Source organism: Fusarium poae, chromosome 4, assembly GCF_019609905.1.
Source record: "Fusarium poae strain DAOMC 252244 chromosome 4, whole genome shotgun sequence".
NCBI lineage: Eukaryota > Fungi > Ascomycota > Sordariomycetes > Hypocreales > Nectriaceae > Fusarium > Fusarium poae.
This window is the reverse complement of record NC_058402.1, coordinates 6,273,647-6,292,744: the sequence shown is the minus strand read 5'-3', so window position 1 is coordinate 6,292,744 and position 19,098 is coordinate 6,273,647. Positions and strand designations below refer to the sequence as shown.

Here is a 19,098-nt window from a genome sequence, read left to right as displayed (position 1 = left end):
TGTTTTCTAGCGACGTGTGACAATGTCCGAGGAAACTTGTTTCTATTTTCCTTCATTTTCTTAAGATTTCATTCTCAACTGTTGCTCTCTGTATCGCCGGAGGACTTGTTCATGTCGTTATTCACATATTTATCCCGTGACACCCCAGGGCCGAGTTTTCATGCTGACTTACGACTTGACGAGTCACAACGATATTCCAAGTAATCCTCTTGCACTCAAACGTACTAATAGAAATCAGTGTTATTTCCACGGCTCTTCAATTTTTGCATCAAACAACACTAATGTATGTGGTATAAAACATTTTGGGTTGGCTTATGTCGAGCCAGGTACAGGGTAAACTGTAAGGTACCTAAAAAATAGTTGACGATTAAGGTATAACTCAATCGGAATTTGATACAAGGCATAGAGTACCTATGATAAACTCCACGTAGAATAAACAAGCTTTGATACACATACAAACATTGTTGGTCCGATCGTGGTTGTGAAAATCGGCGGGTCAGCTTGGTTGAATTCAGGCGCCATCCGGTGGATGGGAATAACAACCGCATTGTCGTTATGTGAAACAGTGGGGATAATATACCTGAACCTGACATGCAAGCTACTATTAGAAGGACCAAGGAGAGCGCTTAAAGCAAACCCTGCAAGAGGGAATTGCCGGTCATAAGAACAAGTATTGTTCTTGTCATGCTGTAACTGTTAGTTGAATCAGGAATAGGTTACCATGCCAGGAAGACTTCAAGATGCTATCTAGTGCGTGCTATCGTCGAAAGTATTTTGCATGTGATTAAAACCAATCAACCAAAGAAAAAAAGAGACAATTAAATACCAAAAAAAAAACTCGGTATGCTATGCATAGAACCCTCAGCCCCATTCAGCTAGTCTAGGGTCTTGTTCAAAATGCTTGATCAGATCAAAGTTTGATCGTGGCTATAGCAGCACTCGAAATGAAGGCCTCAAGAATCACATCTTGAGCGTCGGTGTTAGTGTTAGGATCGGCATTCCCGAGCCACCGTAATATCTCTCCACAAACTTGAACACAGATAGACGAGTTCGGTGTAGCCGGTGACAAGACCAGTCCTCGAGCCTTTAGGCGATCATTTTGTAAAATATTTGCCGCGTAATACTGGGGTTCTGAAAGAGCCGCTTATGGGCTGGAATGTATGGTTTTGGACTAGGAAATAAGAATAAAGTTGTTCGACTCGGGATGCAGGAATGAAATCAGACGCCACGATCTGAATGCTATTCCCTAATAGGAATTCATGCCTCTTTGACGTTGTCTGCCAAGGTCATCCAGAAGATATGGATTGTGTGTCATGCCGCTTAATTTCGGAGTTGAGGTGAGTCGAGGTCGCAGTTGTGATCGACTCGATGACTTCAAGACAATTGCGTTGATGGCTGGGTCAACATGTCCAAGGGAGAACAGGAGGGGGTGTGCGAAGCAGAATCATCATGAACGGGTTATTACTGAGATAAAGTCGATCAAGAGTTTGTAGCTCACCTTGATATGGACGAGTTCTGATGATCATCATGTGTTGATCAATTCATTGTTTTCCACGTGTGCGGACAGCCATTGACTAATCGACCGCGACTGTATATTCATGCCAAGACAGAGTGAGTGAGGTTCAGCTTAGTTCCAAGCTCTTGGGTTCACGACGACGACCTACCCTGAGGCAGCCTGTCGTCCTGTCCGAGGCAGTGTGCAAAAGCCAATCATTCTGTGACACGCCAATGTCCGACTGTGGAACTCGACGGGACACAAAGGTTAGGAAATGAGCCGAGCGACTTTACCCGCGGCTATAATCCCGTTGACAGAATCGATCCTAGGCTGGCTACGGGAAGGCTGTATCGTATGTCTATGTTATGAGAAATGACGGCTCGCGAATTGGAAATGAGAGCTTTAAGCATAGTGATATCCGATTGACCAGGATAGCTTGGCATATTCCAGATAAAAAAGCAGGCGGCGAACAGACCCCAAATCTTAGAGAGAGAGAAAAAGCCTTGGTTGGGAGATGACGAGAGGAGCAGGAGAAGAGTTGCTCAAATTAGGTCGGTTTCAGACTTCAAGGCTGGCTCCAGCGGGTCTTCCTGTGGACAAGGGACCTAACTGAGACTCCACCATAGCCCGCTTCAACATCCCTGGCAAATAGCTTGTTTGATGGAGACATAGTTTATGATGGAAATGTGATTGGGTTAAATCTCTCATAGACGTGTGAATCGTCGGAGCAGCTTGGAAGGGTAAAAAGGGGGTGGAAGATCATGTACGTACCTGTCTAGGAAGTGTCACTGAAGTAGACGGGATTGCTGGATCCGACTTGGCTGAGGATAGTCTGAAGTGATCTAGTAAAGAACAAATTAATGCGTTAGCTGCAAGAGTATGAAAGATATATTAGGAATGCGTTTCGCATTTGTTGATGCTGACTGATAATAGACAACAGGAACCTTGCCTGGTACATGGCTACAGATATTCAGGAACACAGACCTACCTATGGACAGCCCAGTACAGCAGCTTGACCACAGCCAACCCCGTGCGCAATCCGGCATAATACGAGACTTTCATCTTAATACAAAGATTTTTGGAGTTGAGTTGACCCGGCAGATGGGATGGCATCTCATCCCACTACCAAAGTAGCGGTGCGTACGTATTGTAACGCTGCATCCGGAAGTCAAGTCGTGAGCATGGACGCCTCTGATAAGTGTATTCGATCAATAAATTACGGATTAAGAAAGATGTTCAATTAAACGTCGACTAGTAAACCCTAGAGAGGCTTGAAGACTTGACTTTTAACTTTCGGGTGGCTTTCAGGACCACGTAATCAGCAGGAAAAAAGCCACTACTCCAACATGATCACTAACAAACCCATCAGATCATCATGAGTGGCAAAAACGGACAGGAGGAAATGATGAGCGAGGGTTAAGCTGTATCGAAATTCGAACAAAGCCTCGGCATCGATCGAGGAAGAGTCTAGACTGTTGAACCCGACAAGGTTTGACGTTAGAAATAAAGTAAATCGTCTTGACTGGACCGTCGGTCTCTAGGAAATGATGAGACTAGACTGGAGCTTAAGCTTGTTGGCGTTAACAAATTCTGTGTCAGATAGACTGAGCTGAGCTGAGCTACTGCCCTGTTGACCTGGCCTAGGTCTAGGGCTAGGTAGTATTCTTATCCCGCTTTGGTTTGAGCATGACCAGGGTCTTGTCGTGTCATTACCCAGGGTCGCGTGTTTGATTAGCCGTCAGACGCCAGCGCAACAACGTAGTCCAAGCTGTATCCAACGATAATGCAATGCAATATATTGTGATATGCTATGCGAGTTTGCATAGGCTAGCGAAAATACCAGATGTGCATTGCATTGCAATGGTATGTATACATGTCATGATCGTCGTGGTCTTGAAACCGATATGCGATGTTTCTACCGAACCTCCGGGATGCGACCATGATGTAATTGGTGGCCCGGCAGTTGTCACTGTAAGTAGTTGAAGTGGTGATGTAGACACTGAGAATCTTTCATCAGAGGCGTCAGATGGAGGCGAATAGAGGCAAAAGGGGAAAGTCAACAAGCAATGCGCAACAAGCAAGCCACGAGTTTCATCATGATTGTGCAGGGCCCGTGCATCTGCCGGATGCCGAGTAGAAGAGTACAGTGACAGTCAGTATAGGTAGGTACTAGGTAGTTACTAAGTCAAGTGGTGATTGAATTCCGTAGAGAACAACAACTGCACGGTTCTGGAGCATTCATTAAATGCCAATGACAGCGATGGGTAGGTATTCAGTAGTTGCTTCCATAATATCCGAGCTCATAGTTGAGGAACTCCAATATTGAATAAATGAATCGATAGACCTGTCCAGTCAGCGTCCGAGTTATGGGTTAGTGCATGATTCGTTCCTGGTGCCTTGCAGCGGAGATCCACCAGGATTCTAGCGCCCAGGCTATCCCGCACTAGCTTGAGGCACTAGCGCCGGTCGTGTACATGGACGGCTTCACGTTCCAGGGGTTACTCTAACAACCCGCAACACCTCGAGCAGTGCCAGCCAGTGCTTGCCAGCTGTCACAGAACTTGGTTCCTTGGAAGTCAAGCTCAGTAACTGAAGCGACCTACCTACCTGGGGTCCGGGCAGCTCAGCGCTTCACAGCAGACATGTTGGTATGGAGGGTAGGTCGTCGAATAGTCTAAACATTAGTAGCTTCATTTCTTCCTTGGGACCGCCCTTCACTTTCCCTCAAAACACAATCCATCCTTCTCCGCTCTTTTTCGCTTCTAGACCTTTCAACCATTCACTCTCTACTCATTCATTTCATTTCCTTGCACTAACAGCTCTTCACCGCCGTCGCTCTCTACTCTGATAGAGCTCTGCTCTGCTAGGTACGTCGCTTCTCGGCCAACACCCCTGCTCCTCTCATCTGCAACACCCCCCAGCTAATTCTCGATTGCAGGCTCGCCAGATCCCCAGATACCCCCTGCAAAGCATCCAATCAATACCGCACCATTCAGCCAATCCGCCCCCTGGCCCAACAGTGCCTGTCCGTCTGCGACCCGCCGAGCAGTTCCTTTTTAACGTCGTCGTCCGCTCCGAAGCCATCTCGACCTCTTCTCTTTCCTCTCACCCCCTCCAAGAGTCTTCGTCGAACGATAGCAGGGCCTGCCACTCCTTTGTTTGCGTGTCTAGTACATAGCAGTCCACTCCTTCAAAACCAAAACTCTAAAGCCAAGACTTCCGGTTGAACCGTTGATATATCTCACGACTTCCCTCAAAATCTCATCTCCATCTGATCTGATTTAACATCCTTCTGGTACCTACCTACCGCAACATCAATTCAAGTCGTCCTTCCTTCGGTTCATCCTTCTGTCACTCCTTTCGTCGTTGAACGACCACCATTGTTCAACCACACCAAACCAAAGCTTTTTTTCGAGACTCCTTGACGGAATCTCAAATCCAACAGTGCTGTCATCCGCTCATCAGACTGGTTCTGAATCACACCCGATACCAACAGACAACACACCAAAGGTAAGCATATTCTGAATCATCATTGTTTGAACCCTGCACACTTGTGTACCTGCGTCAGCCTGCCTTGCCCTCTTTGTCTTGCCTTTTTCTCCACCCACGTCAGTCTTTGAGGGAGATCTTGTTCGATGAACCTCCCTTTCAACCACGCAGACTCGGTGCTGCCATGAACAGAGTGTCGCCGAACAACAAGGGCAGCGTCTTTGTCGCCTCCTTCAATAGCGGCAACAAAGCCCCTACTTATATCCAAGAGAGGGAACCTCCTTGGACTCGATATATCGACACTCGTCTCATTTTTAACCCCCGATTTTGTCTCAACACCAAATGTCTTACACGTTTTTACCCACACATTTCCAAAAAGAATCACCATTCCACCCTCGCTACCAGCTAGCCTCATCGCATTCATCCAAGACACGGAAACAGCTATTGCCAAGCGGCATTGGTCTGACGTTTACTGAACCGAAAACAGCCACACCTAAAATCTTGCAACCGTATATAACTAACTCTATCTCCAGTTCATCACTGTTCGTCTCGTGCCTCTTCACCGATCATCATGAAGGCATCTTTGTTTATGGTCGGCGCTAGCGCCATTCTGGCCTCGGCCAGCCCCATCGGAAACGCTCTCCAGGAGCGTGCCATGAAGACCGAATGGGTCTACGAGGTTGTCACCGTCGTCGTCACTGAGGGTGCTGAGCCCAAGAAGGCTGCTCACACCGCAACTGTCTATGAGGCCCCCCAGGCTCCCAAGGTCACCCAGGAAGTTGTCAAGGTCGTCAAGGAGCAGCCCGCTCCTGCTCCTGCTCCTGTCGTTGTCAAGGAGGAGGCTCCCAAGCCTGTCGTCAAGGAAGAGCCTGCTAAGCCTAAAGTCGTCACTGTCTGGGTCGACCCTAAGCCTACCTCCAAGGTTGTTCAGGAGTATAAGTATACTAAGGAGGTCGTTGTGAAGCCTGCCGCTCCCTCTCCTGTTTACGAGGCCCCTGCGCCAGTTGTCGAGAAGGCTCAGACTACCATCAAGAAGGTCGTCAAGCCTACCCCCACCCGTGCCGAGCCCAAGGTCACTGTTGAAGCTAGCATCGACACCTCTGGCCTTTCTCTCGAGGGTGCCTACGACACCGTCATGCTTGCCTACCACAACATCCACCGCGCGAACCACTCTGCCCCCGCTCTTGAGTGGGACGATGAGCTCGCCGGCTACGCCGAGAACACTGCCAACGGTTGTGTCTTCGAGCACGACATGTAAGTTGATACTTGTACATCTAATAACATTTTGACTAATAAATTGAATAGGGACCAAGGCAATGGCGGTTACGGCCAGAACCTCGCTTCCTGGGGTGCTACCAGCGACATTGATGGACTCAAGAACAAGGCTGCTGCTGGTGGTATTACCAACCAGTGGTACGACAATGAGATGTCCAACTGGGCTTTCTATGGCCAAGAGAACCCCCCCTCCGAGATGAACATTGACCTCTACGGTCACTTCACCCAGGTTGTCTGGAAGGACTCCACCAAGGTCGGCTGTGCCACTGTCAAGTGCCCTGCGGGAACTGTCCTCAGCTTCCCCTCGTGGTACACCGTTTGCAACTACAACCCTCAGGGTAAGCATCACCTCAACCGTTTTATTTTTGAGCAAGACTAACTTTGAATGTGCAGGTAACTTTGGTGGCCGCTACGGCGACAACGTTCTCAAGCCCGAGGGCGCCAAGCGTGTTACTGTCTAGGAGCAGAGACACGATCCTCACTGATCGGGAAAGGCGCACTTCTACATCCATCTTACAGAACAGCCCTGTGATTCTTTCTTGGGCAAAAACTTGTATCTAGTGAGGTGGCCGAAGGCGTAGCCTCCCAACCACGTCTACAGCAACTGTTTCCTTTTTCTCTTCATTTCGATTCTTCAATGTACGTTATGCATCATCGTACTTAACGATCTTCTTCGTTCAACATTGGGCCACACGGCCAACTTTCTCATCATGGTCTTAACTTTACATGCCTGGCGTCTATGAAAAAATGATATTAAATAGGGATGGCGCGTAAGGAGCGAGGGTGAACGATGAGTGTCTGTGCTGGCTTTTTTTTTACAAGGTCGCGTCTTCTCCTCATTGCCCGACTCTAGGTTACATATGGGTTGACTGAGTCTTGGCTGCCTTGGGGTTTGCCAAAGCATGTTTGATTGCTTGTTCAATGCTCATAGAAGCACGTCGATAGACACGAATATCACAATGATTTTGCTAACAATTGTGCCCTTGATTGATTATGTGATGACATTTGTGAGTTGCCGGTTATAAGCATCTAACTATATATGATACAGTAGTTCTGCAGTTTGGCATGGCAATGGCTGATATACCCGTACCCGCTCACACCTTAAGTTGGCGGCCAATCGACCTGCACGTTTCCGCGTCACTAATGTATCCTAAGCTATTGATGCAGTGCAAACATTCTCGCATGATAGCACTACCACTTCTCTACCTTCTCCCTCAAACCGAACAGGGGCAAAGGCACAAATTGGCGGGGCGAGAGAGACATTGATCAACCGGAGGTTACCATTTATGTACCACAATAGGATGACTATCAACAATCATTGGCCATTTGCTATCCGATATTATGTTGGCTCGCGGCTTACTACACAACATGACGCCTTTCTCAAGCAGCCTGGTGGAGGACTAAGTCTGATGCTTCATCATGGTTGGGTCAAGCTGACGGCAACAGGCATGCCAAGAGAGGAATAGACAGCATGGATTCAAATATTTCTGGTCAGCTCGGTGAATGAGACGTTGTATTTTATACATTCTTGATGTAGGTGTGTTTGAATATATAAAGCCTTTTCAAACTGCTTCTTGCATCTCCCCTCGCTCAACCCTTCTCTCTACATCTTCTTTCGTCTCCGTTTCTGCACAAGTCATGACGAAATTAAAGCCTCATCCTCTGACCCAACTTTCTCGGGACGAGTTTATTCTGGCTCGCAACTGTGTATTGAAACATCATGGCCCAGAAACCTCCCTCTTCTTCCGCTCCATTCAGCTCCAGGAGCCCAAGAAGGATGATCTCGTCCCGTTCCTGATCGCCGAGCACGACGGTAGTCTCAATGAGACGACACCTCGGCCCGCACGTTGTGCTGAGGTCGAATACGACATCACTTCTGGCGCGAGAGAATACACTCGCACAATTGTTGATGTTGACAGAGGCGAGGTTGTCTCCAAAGCCGTCCTCGAGCAATATGCGCATCCCAATATTGCAACGTGAGCTTACAACTTGACCGTGAACTGAGCTATTCGCTAATTTATGCTACAGAGTCGAGGTGGAAACATTTCAAGATGCCTGTGTTGAATCGCAACTCTTTAAAGACGCCATGTCGGAGTTTACACTGCCAGAAGGCTTCGCTGTATGCATCGATCCCTGGCCTTACGGCGGAACCTTTGAAGATGGCTATCCGTCTCGCTACATGCAAGGTCTCGTTTTTGGAAAGAATGTGTCTCACAACAACCCCGACTCAAACCACTATGCCTATCCTATACCTATCATTCCGGTGATGGATCTGGAGACGAGAACAATCATTCGTGTTGATCGACTTGCTACAGGTAGCTCGGACGATGACTTTGAGGCCAAAGAAAGGGGTGCATCGCCAAAGAAGTTGTTTCAAAACAGACATGCAGCAGAATATGTCCCAGAACTGCTGGAAGGACCCCTTCGTCAAGACCTAAAGCCTCTCAACGTGACACAGCCTGAGGGTGCTTCGTTTACGGTCTCATCTGATGGCTTGATTGAGTGGCAGAAATGGCGATTCCGTCTTGGGTTTACTCCGCGCGAAGGCGCTGTTCTTCACGATATCTGCTACGAGAACCGGAGTGTCCTGTATCGTCTCAGCTACAGCGAGCTGACCGTTCCATATGGCGATCCTCGCCCTCCTTTTCACCGCAAGCATGCTTTTGATCTTGGTGATGGAGGCGTTGGGAGAGCTGCCAATGATCTACAACTCGGATGCGATTGCCTTGGAGCAATTCACTACGTCGACTCGTATCTTGCTGGCCCAGATGGTCTACCAACACCTGCAAAATCCGTCATATGCTTGCACGAGCAAGACAACGGTATCTTGTGGAAACACACGAACTTCCGTACCAACAGAGCCGTTGTCACGCGCATGAGAGAGCTGGTCGTGCAGTTCATTGTCACACTGGCAAACTATGAATACATCTTTGCATACAAGCTTGATCTCGCCGGAAACATTACTATTGAGACTCGAGCAACTGGTGTTGTCAGCGTCGTTGGGATAGACGACGGCAAGACGAGTCGGTATGGCAATGTCGTTGCGCCTGGCGTTCTCGCACAGAATCACCAGCATATTTTCTCAGTGCGGATTGATCCAGCCGTTGATTCTTATAACGCCCAGGATACGCAAGTCGTTGTGGAAGAGAGCATCGGAAGATCTGTTGATCCAAATACCAACCCAAGAGGAAACTTGTACGAACTCGAGCGTAAGGAAGTGTCTAAGGCTTCATGGATAGACGCTGAGCCACGTTTGAATCGTTTGATCAAACTGGAGCATGCTACGAAGCGCAACACTATGTCAGGTCGACCAGTAGGATACAAGCTCGTACCACCAGCGACTCAGATGATGTTAGCAGATGCGACGAGCGTGGCTGCCGCAAGAGCCCCTTTCGCTCAGCATAACGTCTGGTTCACTGGTTATCGTGACGGTGAGCTTTGGGCGGCGGGCGAGTTCACGAACCAGAGCAATGCGGAGGTGGGAGGAGTGTCTGATATGGTCAAGAGAGGAGACTGGTTTACGGACGAGGGTAACGGAGAGACGGCGAACGGTGATCATGAGGATCGTAAAAAAGGACGACGAAGCAGCCCCGTCGTGTGGGTATCCTTCGGTCTCACTCATAACCCACGAGTTGAGGATTGGCCTGTTATGTTTGTGTTTGCTCCCCCCGAATTTCAGTACAGAATTGCTGACAAGAAGATAGGCCGGTTGAAATCCAGCAGATCCATCTTCGCCCCGCTGACTTTTTCACATCTAACCCTGCCTTGGATGTCCCATCGACGAGGAATGAGAGCAGCGTGCTCGTTTCTTGCTGTGATAATACGAAGGTTGTTGGACGAGAGAAGGAACCCTCGGTGCAGAATAGTCCCGCAAACCATCTTCAAGGCGGAGAAAATGGCATTGAGGCTAGGATGGCCGGTGCTCATGTCGCTCATGGAACTGAGGGATGAGATAGAAGATACAGCAGTTTAACTGACCTGCCGTCATTGCAGCCCGGAGACGAAATTGACTTCGTGGTATATCAATAGATACTATATTCAAGACGAATGGTAGTATGGTAATTCATTATTTTGTTATTATGACTTAGTGCTCGATCTTGAGGGAAAAGTCTATGTGCGGCACACCCTGGTGAATCGAACTTGTTGACAGAATATCGACATCTGGAACATAGCAGTTAGTATATGCATTATTAAGAAGAGAGCAAAACTTACCATTGCATAGATACGCTTCAAAGTTATCCTCCTGAAGACCACCAGAAACCTCCAACAAGAAGTGCCTCTTCCCTTGCCAGCGCTCCTTCAGACTACGAGAAGCAACCTTGACGCCATCGCCAGTGAAGTTGTCCAACATGACAACATCAGCACCAGCTTCAATTGCCTCGTCCGCCTCAGCCTCGCTCTGTACTTCAACCTCGACCTTCATGCTGAATCCTCCGACTGACTTGGCAGCCTTGACAGCATCGGTGATACTGCCTCGGCTCCAGACGTGGTTGTCCTTCAGCATAATCATAGCGCTAAGATCCATTCTGTGAGCATCGGCGCCTCCGACCAGCATGCCGTACTTTTCAACAAGGCGGAAACCCGGCGTCGTCTTTCGTGTTCCTGCAATCACGCCCGTGTATCCAGCCTTGCGCGCAATGGATACAAGCCTTGAACTCTTGGTCGCAACACCAGAGCATCGCGCAAGGGTGTTCAAAGCAACTCTCTCTCCAAGGAGAATGCCGCGCACAGGGCCCTTGACAGTTGCGACTCGGTGCTTGCCACTGCTCAGATCGACATCATTGCCCTCCTCAGCATGCCACTCGACCGTGCAGCCGCATTGCGCAAAGACCTCGTCGAAGAAGGGTCGGCCAGCAATGACACCGCTCGATTTGCCCCAGAGGGTAGCGACGCGAGGACCGTCGCCGACGACGAAGCCTGCATAGTCGAAGGAGGGTGTGTCTTCAGCGAGCCATGCTGTCACCGAAGTTTTCCACGAGGGTGGGAGGAGGTTTGCGAGGTTCCCCTTTGGTTGAGCCATTGTCAAGAAGGTGTGACAGCAATGGGGAGGGTAAAGTCGAAGGGGATTGAAGAATTGATGGTCAAAAAGAAGAAAATAAATCTGCGACAAAATAAGTATCTTACGACAGGCTTCTAGGACGAGCGGATAGCGGCCGGAGTCGGATGTCCCCCGCATTCAAACTCCCGCCAGATGCCGGAACAAGTGGGGGTGGGGGATCGGATGGGGCCGGCTTAGCTTCTGTTCGGTATCGGTCATAACGAGTTCCAATCTACAGCTACCCTTGTACAGTAAGCCCAGTGGTGTGAGAAAAGTCATCTTCCAAGTTTCAACAAGCAAATTCGACCGCGAGTAATGATATATGCTATATTCTAGAACAAAAGAAATATATCTACTTCCTTGCACTCCTATGACCCTTATCCTCCAACTCCAAACGTGGAAAAAATACAATAAAAACAAAGGAGGACCTGCCTAGAGTCATGAGTTGAAAAAAATGAGAAAAAGGGAAGACCATGCATGCATCAGAAAAGGACCTAATAACACCCCAACTATGTAAGTAACCAAACCGCAAAACACGGCATACAAAAAAAAAGACCAATGCGAAAAAGGAAAAGGCAGAGACCGGGTATCAAACAAATGCGCTGAGTCGTCGAAGAAACTCCTAAAGCTCATCTCCCATCGTCGCCGTGGAGATTGATTGTTACTGACTGTTGTTGCTGTTGCTGGCATGATTTCGTATGTCCATACAACGTCTACATCGTTTCGTTTCGTTTCATTTCGCTTCGCTCGTGTCTTCTTCGTCTAACTCCCAATCGGATCGTTCCAAAACGTCAACAACATCTCTTTGTCTCCTTGCGGACTTCTGTGTTTGTCTGCTCTTGAGTTCCCGCCTGTTCGACTGTTATGGCAGGAGAGAAAGCAGGAGAAAATAACCAGCTGCGACGGTCGCGGCCTACACGGAAACTGCCCCGGGCATCAGCACCTGCGAAGTAGCCACCATCCATGCCGGCTTCATAGCCTGGTGTACCGGGAATAGCGGTAGCCATCAGCAGAGCCTGCTGGATCTTGCGGTTCTGCTCGACGAGTTTACGTGTGACGACTCGGAATACTTCTTCGACACCCTCACCCGTCTCGGCGCTGATTTCATGGCATGCGTCCCACCCAACCTCTTGTGCCCAGAAGCCTGAGCTCCGCTTCGAGCTGGGACTGTGAAGCTCCATGGATGGTGGTGACATGGCCTGGGCTCCTGACATGGGCGTCGGAATGTGGTAGGGAGTCGCTGTCGGGGGAGGTGTGCTACCCACGCCTGGAGCGAGGTTCTCGGCGACGTAGGCGATACAACGTTCAAATGGGACTTGGCGGGCTGAGAGTTCGCGGGCGACAATGTCGGCCTTTGTACCGACTACGTGAAGGATAACATCGTGGGGGAGGTTTCGTCGTAGTTCCATGAGCCATACGCCCATGTCGGCAAAGGATTGTGCGTCGGTGATGCTGTAGCAGAGAATACAGGCATTTGCGCCACGATAGTAGAGCCGAGAGATGGATCGAAAGCGCTCTTGTCCAGCTGCGAGGTTGTGTTAGTATGATCGCAACCGACTACTTGAATCCCTTATCAAAACTGACCTGTATCCCATATCTGGAGGCGCACCACGGTATCTGAGTCGGAGTCGACGACGCGCTTTGTGAGGAAACTGGCACCGACGGTGGAAGTGATCTGAGCAGGGTTGAAAGCACCTTTGCAGTATCTCATAACCAGGGATGTCTTCCCAACGCCTTGGGCGCCGAGGACGACGATCTTGGCTTCGAGCGACGACATGATTGTAGGTGTTGGCCGCGACGTTTTGCCAAGTGGGGGGGGGGGGGATGGAGTTGAATCCTCCTGTTGAAAGAAGAGAGCGAAAAGGGGGGCAAGGAAACCCGAGTCGCACGAAAAAGGAGGAAAGAAGCAAAAAAAGGAAAGAGAAAAGAAGGGGAAAGGGAAAAGAGGTGAAGCAAGATGAGTATATTTAAAGAAAGGGAAAAAAAGACGGGCGTAAAAGAAAAAAGAGAGTAGGTAGACTAGTGGGTTTGACCTTGTCTTGTGGTGGTGGTGTGTAGTAAGTAGAGAGGATGCTTAAATTTCGTTGGTGTGTGTATGAACGAAAGCTTGGGAGGCCAAGACCAGAGTTATTGCTAGATATAGGTATAGCTGCTTGTTATTGTTTTATTTTGACGAGCGAGAAATATTTTGAGAGGCAGCGTTAATGTAGAAAAGGAATGAATCTGTGTAGGTCTGGTGTTTGAAAGTCAAGAGACGCAGCGTGGCTGGTAAACCCGAGGTTTAGCGGCTGAATGCGGTGATGAGAAGGGCAATGTTTACAAACCACCAACAATGGCAATTACAGAGAATGAGTCAAGTCCATGCAGCAAATTCACTGTAAACAGTCCTTTTCTTGGCCGGAATTACAGTAAATAAGCATTGGCTTGGCTTTAAGATTTGATAGATTTATCATTAGGTTCCGTCACGTTGGATATTGCATTCGACGGGCCGTTGAAAGAGGCTTTCTTGTTTATTATTAACATAGGTACCCCAGAACAACCCAACCCATGGACCTTAGTAGGTACCAGGGCCCTTGTCGCTTCAGGCGCCTCTACAGGGCCCAACACACTGGAACCGCTGGGTGACTCCACTGAAACAAAAGCCCCTGATGGCGGGGGGCCGCCAGGAGCCTCAGGTCCGCTGACGACATAAGCTAGCGGTTATAATCCTTCACGTGGCACAAACATCCTACGTCATTACAGCCAACGGCCGTTCTTTTTTTTTTGTTCCTGTAAGTTGAGTACCTACAGAGCAAAGAATTGACATTCCAACCTCAATCAGAGTAAGAGAATTTGACCAAGAAACGCTAAAAAACACTCTTATCATTTGCACGACTTAACCACGAACAATGGCCACGTAGTCAGTGACTCGAATGTCTCTCATCACCAGACCTTCAGGTATCACCAACAAGACCAAACCGACATTCTTTGCAAAAGTTCCAGCCCGTTTGATATGCGCATTCCCCGGCTCAATCGCCTACACCGCTCTGATCCTCTAGTTTCATCTTTTCTCTTGCGTGCAGCACAGCACAGCCTGTGTCTGCAATTATCCTATCCCATCTTTATGCAACTGTGCGAGAGCGGTTCACTCAACAGACCAACCAGCCAACCAGCGCCTTGACTAACACTTATTAGCACGCGGGGGACTGATTGCATACATACACTGGCCAGCCATAATTCGCTCAGATTGGGTGCCATGGACTGTCATTATCTTTATCCATGCGGCTGGCGCGAGCAGATCGGCTTTGCAGTAGATGCACACCATGACCACCCATATACAATCTGTTATATCCAGCCTTCTTCTAAAGATCGTGCATAATGCTTGCTAATGGACCTACATCAGACTGATAACTGACCTCTTTTTTATCACTGACATGACAATTCACCGCCATCACGTGTCGCCGGTTTACTCTCGCCAGATATATATGTCTCCCCCACAAGCTTCACACACATGGGCCCCTGGCCGTTTACTACAGAGGATGTGTGCGCATCGCAACACGGGCAATGACACGGGCTTAATATTTATGAAATTCAAAGCGTCAGCTAAAAACAGAAAGTCCATCTATCCCGGTCAATCTTTAACGTATTTTGAACGGTCTCAAAATCTGAATCATCAGACGAGAAACATGTCTCAAGACATGGTCACGTCGGGTCCAGAATGACGTACAACAAGACACAGTCAGAAACACAACGAATATCAAGAGCTCAGCTGTCCACAGATCGCGATCTCATTTAGAGAAGAGGAATGTTCTCGGATGAAACGAGTCATTTTTACCAGAAACAAGAGGCCAGTGACTCGGAAATGAGGCCTATCTATGCGTTAAATATATAAAAGCGGAAGGAGAAGAAGGTCCTTCCCTGTTGACCATTTGAGATCCTCATTCACCCCGCATCTTCATCCCACTCAGCCCTGTTTACATAAGGCCCCGTGCTTTTCTAGACTTCATCCAACGATATTCTACCGTGCCATCCCGGCAACAGACAGAGAGAGAAGGAATAGAGCAAAAATGGATGCACAAAATTTCAAAAAGCAACAATCGGAAGGCATTGGGATTGCTCCCGCCAGGGCTTGAACCTGAGACCTTCGCATCACTGAATATTCAGATTGAAGTATTAGTACGACGCTCTAACCAACTGAGCTACGGAAGCCGTCCGATTGTTGAAAGAGACACTCGGTTTACCGCTCATGAACCTGAACACAACCAGCTCATCGTCGTTCACTCACATGCGAAACCACGTATCGTCGCTGTTGTCTATGTTAAAAGAAAGCAAAGGGTATCGAGCTTTGGTGATTTATCAAAAATCAAATGCGCCCTATCCAATCGAGCCCTAGTCTATCCGTCACTCCTAGTTGCTAACTATATCATGCCTCATCATTCATACATAAACCCTCGAATTCCCCTTAACGCAGATGGTTTCTTGTCCTTCTTTGCAACCGATTCGTCCTTTCCCTTGTCTTTTGAGTCCTTCCGGAGCCGATTTTGTGTTGCAGTAGCAAACAGGTCGGAGTGGCTTCTCGCAAGTAATCGCCCTGCCTCTCCACGCCCAAATCGGTGATGGTCAGGACTCATCGACAGAGATGACGTATCTGGCGACCCTGGAGGATGTGCCCAACCTGCTGATTTAGGTGATATCGTAGCTTCGAGCCTTTGACCAAGGGGCGGCGTAACATTGAATGCAGTGCCTTCTGTAACATCGGGACTCGACAGTACACGGGGCGGTCTGGTCTTCATCATGACCGGGCTTGTTGATACAGAAAAAGAACCCTGCTCAGCTTCCGATGAATTTGATGTCTCGATCCTGAGCTGGCTGGGCTTGGTTTCTGTCTTCATATCCAGAAGAGATGACTGTAGAGCCGTGTACTTGCGCATCAGAAGATCGCACTGCCTTTGTAACTCGGCTTGCTTTTCTCGACTCGCCGCGAGCATCGATCCAATAGCCTCTTTCCCGTCTCGAGAGGGCCGAGCTCTTTCTTCAAGGGCCTCGGATAACTTAGTTTGGAGTGCTGCGATTTGGCCCTGGAATAGTTTCCTGGTACGATCTATTTCACCCTCACGGCTAGTGAGCTGCAGACTCAAGGCCTCTATCTTGCTCTCAGCTCCTGTAGCAGCAGCAATAGCTCTCTGTTGCTCCAGCTCCTTGGCTTGATAGTCACGCTCCACCATTGTAAGCCTGGCTACTTCACTCTTTAACCGGTCGATTTCAGCACTGTGAAGCTCAATTGACTGCATGTTCTGCTTCCAATTGACTTCCTTGACCTCAGCATCACATAGGAGTACCCGAAGCTTATCACGCTCTGCCGTCGAATTATCCAACTCCTTCTGGAGGGTTTCGTAGTCTGACTTGAGTTTCTTCGACTCGTCACGCAGCTTCTTAAGCTTGGTGGAAAGGTCAGCTTCCCACTTCTTCGCTAGAGCACGACTCTTCTCAGAATCCTTCCGAACTTGCATCTCTGCCTTCTTGGCCTCCTCGAACCGATGCTTCAAGTTACGATTAGTGATCAAGAGGTTTTGGGTCTCTGCCTCCGTCACTGCCTCGTCCATATGACGTCTTCGCAAATCGCCAATGTGCGCCATGTGCTGCTGCTTCAGATACCGTTCAAAGTTGAGGTCATTCTGCAGTAACAGGATTTGACGTTGAAGATGAGATACTTGCGTGTTGGTTTCAGTCAACGAAAGAGGAGTACTGACAGTTGGGCGTGCACCCAACATTGATGGGCCAGGTCGATCTGCAACAGAGTCTTGGTTACTGAGTGAGAGCGATGGTACACTGTCGTTGGCCAAGGACTGATGGAGACCAGACTTGATGGCTTTATTGGATTGGATCATATCCTGTAGCTGTGTATGAGATGCTGACTGGATGAGGTGAGGCCCTAATGTTGGACTATCAATACTGGGCTCTCTTATCCTGGCATCAATAGAGTTCCGAGTAGAGGGAATGCTTGATTGAGACCCTCGTCGAATCAGCGCAGATGGCCGGCGACTGCTCGCGATGGAATCCATACTAGCAGACATGGGTAAATGGTAGCCACCAGCAGCCTCAATTGCTGGTCTATGGAGTGATGGATCATGGGCGTCTTTAGCATGGCCTTCGTTCAGTGTGAAAGTCTCCGAAGTGGACAAGGCATGCACGACAGATTGGTCGGACTCTGACAAGGTGCACAACGCCATGCACTCAGCAACAACTTCCGAGGCCTCGCTCTTTATCCAACGACCAAAGTCGGTTTTTTCAGAATCAATTGTGAGAGTAAAAAAGTTCGGATGAAGCAAATGGCACCGACGAAACCTTTCAGACTGATCCCGTATCTCAGTGGGTTGTACTTCCATATCGTTGGCGTTAGCTACGTTGGCGTGTCGTAGGTATCTCTGGGGTTTGCGGATATAGTCCATGAAGTTGATAGGATATAAACCATAGAGAATAGTGTAGTAACTGAGAAGATGATATATAGGGTGGTCGTCAACTTCTGCTTCGTAACTACATTCCTCCCAGCTGATTGAATCTGCGTCTTCTGTCTGGGGTTCAACTATTCCAGCTCGCTCTCGCGACCAAAACAGCAGCCTGGAATAAATGTTGAATAGTGTAGGCAAATGTGGCACGAGCGAACTTGGCATCTGGGGCAGAAGCATTGTGAGAACTGTCAGTGCAGCGGACACAATAGTTGTCGAAGTGTCTTGCTGCAAGCACTTCATTATATCAGTAAATAGTGGCGTTTGCAGAATTTGATGAAGATGCGGTGGCTGACTCTGAAGGTAGTCACCCAAAAACCGCAATACAGCCTTGCGGTATTGTTTTTTGACAAAATAACGATCTAAAGCTATAAAGAGCTCCTTGTCCACGTTAGATAATAGACCACAAAGGTGGTATTGGGCACAAGCCTACCTTTGGATGCTTTTTCCCAAACTGGACGAGAGCTTCCCGAGTTATTCTTTCGTTCGGCTCGAGATTTGATAAAGCATCAGATACAGAGGGATAGAGTTTCTCCATCCATCCTGTGAATAAACGGTCGATCAGCGGATTAGAAGCAAGCTCAGTCTCAGATCCATCATGATCCTCTTCCGCAATTTTGATTATCTCCATAATATTGGCCAGTGACTCTTCCACAACTCCTTTCTCGGGAGAGGACTTGGCCAGAAGTGCAGAACAAGAGTCCCACCAAGCAAAGATGCGCTCGGGAGTCCGGAGTGTCGGCAGCAGCTGGCGAAGTATGGTTAGGAAGGGCGCAAAAGTGGTTGGCTTGTCCTTGACGTGTTTATCGAAGATGGAGAACAGCTCCTCTTGCAGACGGTCGGCTGCAGCGTCATCTTGCTTCTGGTGTCGACGAAGATATGCATCGATGGTCTGTACTAAGTCATCGGGGAGGGATGGGGTTGGCTGAGAGAGGTAGGCAACGATCGCCTTTGAGAGGTCCTTTAGCGACCTAGACAAGTGGGGATGAGTGTCAGCGAGGAACGGACAAGTGAGTCTCGAGGGAGTTGAGTGTTGCAGAAGCTAAAGGAGGAGATGAAATGGAAGATCACGAGGCACGAGTCGCGGGGTGAGGGGAACTCGCAGCGTTGATGCGCGGATGGACGGTTGGAATTTGGGATGGAGTTTTCTGCAGGGAGCAATATGACGTACGCCGATGAAGCCATGGTTGGCGTAACGGCCTCATCCGTCCAGGCTCGTGAGACTCAAGGTGAGCAGACCGAGGTGATGAGGCCCGTTTGGATGTGGATCTTGGAATGAATTCTTGCCGGTGCTGGGGGTTTAATCCAGGTGAAGC

At 48.8% G+C, this 19,098-nt stretch overlaps 5 protein-coding genes and 1 non-coding gene across 6 annotated transcripts; 2 read left to right on the top strand and 4 right to left on the bottom strand.

Annotated features, from left to right (window-relative positions):
• Window positions 1-5,555: 5,555 nt before the first annotated feature.
• On the top strand, window positions 5,556-6,720 carry FPOAC1_012113 (uncharacterized protein; the record flags this gene model as incomplete). Its single annotated transcript, XM_044856474.1, has 3 exons — window positions 5,556-6,238; window positions 6,290-6,597; window positions 6,653-6,720. 3 exons carry the CDS (start codon window positions 5,556-5,558, stop codon window positions 6,718-6,720), a joined length of 1,059 nt encoding a protein of 352 aa, XP_044703787.1.
• A 1,177-nt stretch (window positions 6,721-7,897) lies between these two features.
• On the top strand, window positions 7,898-10,210 carry FPOAC1_012112 (uncharacterized protein; the record flags this gene model as incomplete). Its single annotated transcript, XM_044856473.1, has 3 exons — window positions 7,898-8,235; window positions 8,288-9,910; window positions 9,964-10,210. The coding sequence occupies 3 exons, from the start codon at window positions 7,898-7,900 to the stop codon at window positions 10,208-10,210; spliced, it is 2,208 nt and encodes a 735-aa protein (XP_044703786.1).
• A 133-nt stretch (window positions 10,211-10,343) lies between these two features.
• On the bottom strand, window positions 10,344-11,279 carry BNA6 (nicotinate-nucleotide diphosphorylase (carboxylating); the record flags this gene model as incomplete). Its single annotated transcript, XM_044856472.1, has 2 exons — window positions 10,344-10,420; window positions 10,472-11,279. The coding sequence occupies 2 exons, from the start codon at window positions 11,277-11,279 to the stop codon at window positions 10,344-10,346; spliced, it is 885 nt and encodes a 294-aa protein (XP_044703785.1).
• An 809-nt stretch (window positions 11,280-12,088) lies between these two features.
• Window positions 12,089-13,074, bottom strand: FPOAC1_012110 (uncharacterized protein; the record flags this gene model as incomplete). Its single annotated transcript, XM_044856471.1, has 2 exons — window positions 12,089-12,822; window positions 12,882-13,074. The coding sequence occupies 2 exons, from the start codon at window positions 13,072-13,074 to the stop codon at window positions 12,089-12,091; spliced, it is 927 nt and encodes a 308-aa protein (XP_044703784.1).
• A 2,316-nt stretch (window positions 13,075-15,390) lies between these two features.
• Window positions 15,391-15,485, bottom strand: FPOAC1_012109. Its single transcript has one exon. It is a non-coding gene; the product is annotated as a tRNA-Ile (tRNA).
• A 224-nt stretch (window positions 15,486-15,709) lies between these two features.
• FPOAC1_012108 (uncharacterized protein) lies at window positions 15,710-18,967 on the bottom strand (the record flags this gene model as incomplete). The annotated part of the gene is made up of 3 exons (XM_044856470.1): window positions 15,710-18,163; window positions 18,216-18,753; window positions 18,954-18,967. The coding sequence occupies 3 exons, from the start codon at window positions 18,965-18,967 to the stop codon at window positions 15,710-15,712; spliced, it is 3,006 nt and encodes a 1,001-aa protein (XP_044703783.1).
• Between the last annotated feature and the right edge of the window lie 131 nt (window positions 18,968-19,098).